Source organism: Thamnophis sirtalis, unplaced genomic scaffold (genome assembly GCF_051295495.1).
Source record: "Thamnophis sirtalis isolate CommonGarterSnake01/CBP01778 unplaced genomic scaffold, rThaSir2_p1.2 scaffold_11, whole genome shotgun sequence".
Lineage (NCBI taxonomy): Eukaryota > Metazoa > Chordata > Lepidosauria > Squamata > Natricidae > Thamnophis > Thamnophis sirtalis.
Genome location: NW_028261391.1, coordinates 56,416,893 through 56,424,121, shown reverse-complemented (window position 1 = coordinate 56,424,121; position 7,229 = coordinate 56,416,893). Strand labels below are relative to the sequence as shown.

The 7,229-nt window shown below is 34.2% G+C and overlaps 1 protein-coding gene across 5 annotated transcripts in view; it reads right to left on the bottom strand.

Annotated features, from left to right (window-relative positions):
- Window positions 1-206: 206 nt before the first annotated feature.
- TDRD1 (tudor domain containing 1) overlaps window positions 207-7,229 on the bottom strand; it is a 44,168-nt gene continuing 37,145 nt past the window's right edge. For 4 of the 5 annotated variants that reach the window (XM_087725855.1, XM_087725853.1, XM_087725852.1 and 1 more), the window contains 6 exons: window positions 6,454-6,573; window positions 3,925-4,038; window positions 2,426-2,593; window positions 1,610-1,819; window positions 1,426-1,472; window positions 207-765 (listed from right to left, as the gene is read on the bottom strand). In XM_087725855.1, coding sequence (XP_087581981.1) covers window positions 673-765; window positions 1,426-1,472; window positions 1,610-1,819; window positions 2,426-2,593; window positions 3,925-4,038; window positions 6,454-6,573 — 752 coding nt within the window. In that variant the 3' untranslated portion in view covers window positions 207-672. The other variant, XM_087725856.1, reaches the window with a different exon arrangement.

The window sequence follows — 7,229 nt, the reverse complement described above, 5'->3', positions numbered from 1 at the left end:
GTGTTCAGTTATGGCAGTTAACCATTTTTTTCTATCCCCTATCAAACAACTCTGTTTGGTTCCATAGTCAATGTCAATATTCTATCTAAGACTGGAGATAAATGTAGATAATGGTTCTGAAAAGCGACTTGACTTGTATGGAGAAATTTTATTTACTATTTCTTTGGTAAATTATTGCAACACAAAAGTAAAAGAACTTTTCAGCCTTGATCTAAAAGTATTGCTTTAATATGGATTATACACTATTTTTATCTTGCATACATTTTAATTCTGCACAGATCTATTCCAAGAATATAGCAACCTTTGAATATCATGGACTTTAGGGATCCAATTACTTCTTCATGTCATCATGTAACGTATCGTGACTTTTTCCTCCTTACCTAAACCGGGTGTGGGGTGGTCAGCGTGTGACACACTCAGCCCATGGGCCATGAGTTTGACACTCCTGTTCTAGGTCATAGCATCTGAAAAACTTATTGCACTCAAAACATAGTTGCTTCTAAATTATACCAGTTATTTCATGGTATCTCTTGACAGAAAAACTAGTTTTGCACTTTGGGCCTAAAAAAACCAGCAACTTAAATTTCAATATGACATAAAACAAAATGCATTAACTTTTAGTATTATTTTTACAATATTTGATATATTACTGTATATGATATATACATAATTTTATTTTTCAAAGGATTTTATAATGTCAGGAATGTTATCTTCACCAAAGCGATCTTTCAGAAGAAAATAAAGAACCTGTTCAAGTTTTGCAACCTATAATATAGAAGAAAACCAGAAATTATAATAGAATTGTCTTGCCTCAAACTAGGTTTTCAGTCAATTTATGCAAACAGAAAGCACCACTAAATATTCTAGTTCATATTGTATTTGCTTAATGCTGCAATTTATATACTTTACTTATTCAACAAATTATGAGCCTCAATAATAGAATACATATTTTCTAATTATTATTCTAATTACAGTTTGGAGCATTCTCATGTCTACTTTTGCTAATTTCATACTAGTATACTTTTTTTTGTTAAAGTAAAAGTTAACACTACTGAAATATACATTAATTTTGGATTCATAGCCATTTCTTGGGGAAGGACACCTCTAATCCATTCTCTTTATTATCTTTACAGTCAATTACTCAAATATACTGAGAGCCTTAAGATAGTAGAAATTTCTAATGAAATTTCAGGAACAGATTACAGTTTCATTTGGGTACATACGGTAATATCAACTATGCAGTGACCTCCAAAAATTCGAGTTTTTGTTAATATTTTTTGCTATGCAAGTTATACATTTGAAAAGATTGATTACTTTTTTTTTGTTCAATAAATATATTCTTACAAATAGATGTTCTGTGGATCATTTCTATGTAAAGAATCTGTACTTAGAAATTAAGAGAACTAATTTCAAATTTAAACTTACTTGCTTTTTCAACTCAGTACAGCAGCAATCTGTTGTCTTTAAGCATTCTAAATGAAGGAAAAATACATTTAAGTATTTATTCCACTAGTGACAAACTCAAGTGAAAATTAGCTATACTATGTTTCAGAAAGCATATACGGTACATAGCAGATAAATATGCAGGTATTTGTTTGGAAGTACTTACGATTCCCATTACTGCTGTATTTTGCCAAGTTTTCAATTATTAACTGTTCTGCTATATCCACAACACGATTTTCACTCTTTTTTTGCACAATTACTGTATAAATATTTTGAGTAACGTCTTTCACTGTAATTATGACATGTTTATTCATTAAGAGACTATTCAGCTTCCCTATTGCTGATATGGACCACGTTCCATCCAGTCCCATAATACCTGGAATTGAGAGAAACTACATGATGGTTCAAACGTTCAAAGAGGTTTCACTCAACTCTATACAGAATGGTAATGTTAGAATCATTTTTAGAGCTCAACTTAATATTCAGCATCAATTCGATAAAGGAAGATTCGTCTCTTTAATATCCCCCAGACATCAATACACTTCACTGAATCTCTGACACATCAAGAGACTTTTAGGACATAACTAAGACAAAAAAAAGAGGGGGGGGGGAAGCTTATTCAAGCAAGGGAGTGAACTCTCCCTGAATCAATTTTAAAGTTTTTTTATGCTGATACTAATATGTCACTAATACAATTTCATGTGAATAACTAAATTTATAGCACATTTCATCTGAATCTGTAATTTTCATAATTATGAAAAACTGAAAAAGCCTGCCCTCTGGCACACTTTTCTTTGCATTTAATATCTGATCTTTCTTCTCTTGTGGTTATCCAGAAGCAGCAAAAAAAGAAAAGAAACTCACTAGGATTATTAATTCATTAGATTTAATGCTATGCAGACATAAAACAAATATATGATTCCAGAATGGAATTAAAATAAAATATTTACTTTTTGACAAATTGAACTGGTTTGCTTGTTACCTGCTAAGGAACATTTAAGTATTTGAAATGGCAATTGTAAGTAGGGGGAAGTTATAGGCTGAAGTCTAGAGAAAGGCAACATTTCCACATTTCCATAATCCGCATATACTACTTTGACTTCGGATACATTTATTTCCAAAACAAGAGCACGGTACCATTTGTCATCACCTAAAATAGGGGAGCCAAAAATCAAGACTGAGAAGGTCATCATTACAGACAAACTAATCAACTGCATATATGCAAATGCTCTTAAAATTCTCTTAACTATTATGAACATTTCACTCACTCCAATTAAGTCTTGGTTAACCAAATCTTAACCAAATCTTGATTAACTCACTTGTTGCTCTTCTACCCAACTGTTTCTTCAATGAGTTTTTTTACATAGCAAAATAGGGAGAATGTCCCTATTTCTAAACTGAAGAGTGAAAGGTGAAAAGGGGAGAAGTCTTAAAAGAAAGTATCTTTTTAAAAGAGAAAACTAGTTCTGTTTAATATACAGTAGTGCTATCAGTGTACCTATAGTGCACCGATTATAACTGTTTGAGAATTCTCCCAAATAAACAAGCAAGTCATATTTGAGGTAAAACTTATTTTGGAAGGAATACATTTCCTTAAATTTAGAAGGGGTTAATTCAAATAGCAAGGGTGGTAGATGATAATGGAAAACCTCTCTTTCTAATTTAAACTGTCATCTACCTACAAACTCAAAACAAGTTTAAAAAAGAATGGGACTATGGAAGTTGTTTAAGAGGGAGACAGCCCAGAATAAGCAGTATGACCAAACACCATCACAACAGTGGAAGCATAGAGTCCCTCGCAGCGGTTTATTTCTTCATAGCTTGTTCTCAGTGAAGTCATATCCAGAATATTTCCCTCATTGTGACACATATTCCTTAAAGACCTCCTTAAAGACCTACTGATATTCCTTGAAGACCTACTGAATGGACCTTTGTTCCATTCCAAATAAACACCCCTCCTGGCCTAAGTCACTAGCAGAAGAGACATTGTCGTATCTCCTAATTGCAAAAGGTTAGGAAATCAATGTCATTAATAAAAACAGAACAGAAAACTTAAATAATTTTCTATTTAAAATAATCACATTCTGCCTTGCTTTTGAATCAAACCAAACAATTCAGAACAACATGTTTGCTTTTTCTATGCATAAGAAGAGCCCAACTGTTCTGAATTTAGTGTAATTAACTTTTCCTGTGAATCAAAAAAAATTGTCTCCTTTACTGACCACCTAATATAACTACTGAAATTGTGAAGTAATCAATTTTATTATTACAGCTCTCCAGTAGCTATTGGAATCATGTGTTAAATCACTAAATGCATATATTGATTTCTGAGTTTAAATGAAATAAACTTAAATACATTAAAATGATGCTGCTTTCATCTAATCCACGAATCTCTGCAGAACATTCTACAGTAAGTAAAAATTTTATTTTATCCATTTATTTAAACACAAACATTTCAGTTTTCCAAGTCCATTCCCTCACCTGAGAACCTGGCACAACAGGGTTCACCAATCTTTGGTTGGAAGATGCTATCTTTTTCAGCACAACAATAGTCCGCAAGTTCAATCATTAGTTTTTCAAGCTTTTCTAAATCCACTGAAATTAAAAAAAAAAACATTTTAAAGGTCTGCTTTTGAGTAACATACCCAAACATTTTATTTAAGGGTCAAGAATTATTTTTGCATGTCATCCCTGACTTACTTTAGTAACATAAGTCCTGAAAAGTGATCTTTCAACTTATGTGCATTTAAAATTTATGTATGTGTGCGCACGAAAATAAACACACACACACACACACACACACACAAACAATTGTGCACAATTACCTCCCATTCTGGGAGGTTTTCTGTCTTTTACTCCTGAACTAATCACCAAGAGCCTTCTAGTTCTCACAGCATTTCCGCATTCTCTTCATCTGTAGTTTACAGGGCTTTATTGTTTTTATGTCTGCCTGTCTGAAATACTGGTAACAAAGAACAAAATCTGCCTTAGTCCCAGTTCACTTGCTGTCTTTTCACTACCCTCATACTTATCAATGGGCTACTGAATGGAAGGCTAAAAACTTAAACAAAACCTTTAAGCTAGCCTACTTATTATGGACCTGAAACTCAGAAGCTAGGTAGGTACACTGAACAATATAGTTGAGAAAATGGATCACCATGTCTCAAACACACTTAGCTTTTCAACAATTTCAAATACAACACAACTAAAATAGAAATAAACCAGCTAAGCTTTTGAACTGTGCTGACATAATGGGAACAGAATTCTGAAGCTGCTTTCATCATGTGAAAGTGCCAAGGATTTAGTTTGAGTGCTTTTTTATCCAACATTTGCCAGATTCTGAAAAAAACTGGTTACATTTTTTTTTTGCCATACTTCAGGTTCAAAAGAATAAAGAAGTCACTGTATCATTAGCAAGTGGGGGGCTGTTTTTTTAAGGGAAATCAAGTGCGCTTGAGAAAAAACAACTATCCATCCACTATCCACTTATTTAAAATTTCAGATTTGCCTACTAATATGAAAGGATATCAGGAGGCACATTTGAGATGTTATAGAAATATTAAACTTGGAAAATTATTAGTTGCACACCATGACAATTTCAGAACTGGTTTCAGCTCTGTATAGAGATACAACTTCGAAATCATAAACCCATTATTTCAAACATTTATTCTCTTCACTGCTAGTTGCAAACAGAAATAGTTCGCTTACAGATTTTACATTCGTCTTTAATTATCATTCTAGATCATAATATATTTTCCCCTACTTCTCTGTAGCTACACCACTCTGGACATCATTCCACACTATTCTGATTTCCTCCCACTGCCTTCTTAAGCTAATCAGCTAGCAGTGAAATCTGTCTATTCCTCATCCTTTTTATGGCTAACCAGAAGTGCTTTAAGATTACCATTAGCCTTAGATTCTGGTTTTCTTTATTATCTGAGGATTTCTTTGGATTCATGCAAAGCAGTATTGAGGGAAATCAAAATGATTTCTGGAGACCACGACTTCTCTCTGAAAAGCTTCTTGCCAGCCCTTTTCTTTTTAACAATATTATAGGACTCACATGTATCAAAAATAATGTTTGCTTTCCTGTTAAAATGTGCAGAGGAATTATAATCTATTTCATATCTGGAGCAAGCTACTATGTTCCATTGCTGAACCATTTAAAATTAGTTGCAAACTCAACAATTCAGTCCAATTTTCAAGCAAAATGAAATCCTGGAGTGATTTTAAGAGGCATTTAGGGCAAAACTCATAATTTCATACCCTTTACTCTCAGCTGTCTCCAGTATGGCATCCTTTCCAGTGTGCCAACTGCCAATAGGTTAGAATCATGTGAAGTGTTACTACCACTTTATAATGCCTTGGTAAGACCACACTTGCAATATTGCATCTAGCTTTGGTTGCCACAACGTAAAAAAGATGTTGAAACTCTAGAAAGAATGCTAAGCAACAAAGATTAGGGGATTGGAGGCTAAAATATAAGAAACGGTTGCTGGAATTAAATATGTCTAGTTCTATGAAAGAAGGAATGGGGGCGACATGATAGCAAAGTTCAAATATCTAAGGGATTGCCACAAAGAAGAGGGAATCAACCTATTCGCCCCAGCACCTGAAGGCAGGACAAGAAACAATGGATGGAAACTAATCAGGAGAGAAGCAACTAGAACTATGATGGCGAACCTATGACACATGTGCCAGAGGTGGCACGCATTACCCTTTGTAGGCACGCGAGCCATCACTCCAGTTCAGCTATGCTGCGCATCTGCGTACGCCTCATGCCAGCCAGCTGGTCTTCGGGTCTCTGTCTCACATGTGTGGGTGGCTGCTTGCATGGTGCGTGTGCATGCATGGGGGATGGGGCGCTTGCAGGGGACTGCATGTGCATGTGTAGGGGTACATGCATGGGGACGGCACATTGCACATATAGTTTATTTATATAAATACATAATTTGTGAATGGGGTCAATAAATATCATTTTTGTTGGCATAGTATACTTTTGATTCTTACCTTTCATTTCTTTTGGTATAACATAAAATAAGCCAGGATCTACCACATCTAATACAAGAGCCGATAATGTCTCACCAATAGAAAATGTTGGCATTGTCCACTGCATGGTGGTAGATGTACCTATAATATCAGATGAAATTTTAAAAATTATACCATATTTTATACAGCAATATCCAATGAAAATGTTATGGAACATCATCATGCACTTCAAAACAAAATCTCTTGTACTAAGGTATCTGGTATCTTCTGGAAAGAATGTTACAATAATTATAATCTAGTCTTAAAAGAGAACAGAAAAGTTAAGCAAAATGTACCAAGTTTGAAGCAAAATATTTTATATTTCTGATTTTTTGCCTTAATTTGGGATAAATGTAGACATTTTATGCCATGTTATGATCTACTGCAATTGGCCTGAAAAAAAACAGAAAGTGCATTCCCACTTATCAGTAGCTGGAAAAAATTGTGATGAGAGTATAGTAGAAATGAAGAAGAGTTAGGTAGCTATTACTACCATTATGGTAGTTAAGTTTATTGTTGTTTTTAAATCCTACACTTTCGGAAGTTAAGAGTTCATGGGTGATTATAAAATACTGACCTTGAATGTTATGAATGGTGCATGTTTAGTTTTTCCCCAGCCAGGTTGCCAAACATAACACTGAGCTTAGGATATGTTCATTACAGGCAGAATGTTTAAAATTCTAAAATCGAACATTGTGGGTATTTCTATTGTCAAACAGCATAATGCAGTGGGGGGTGTGCAGGGGGTCGTGTGCGGG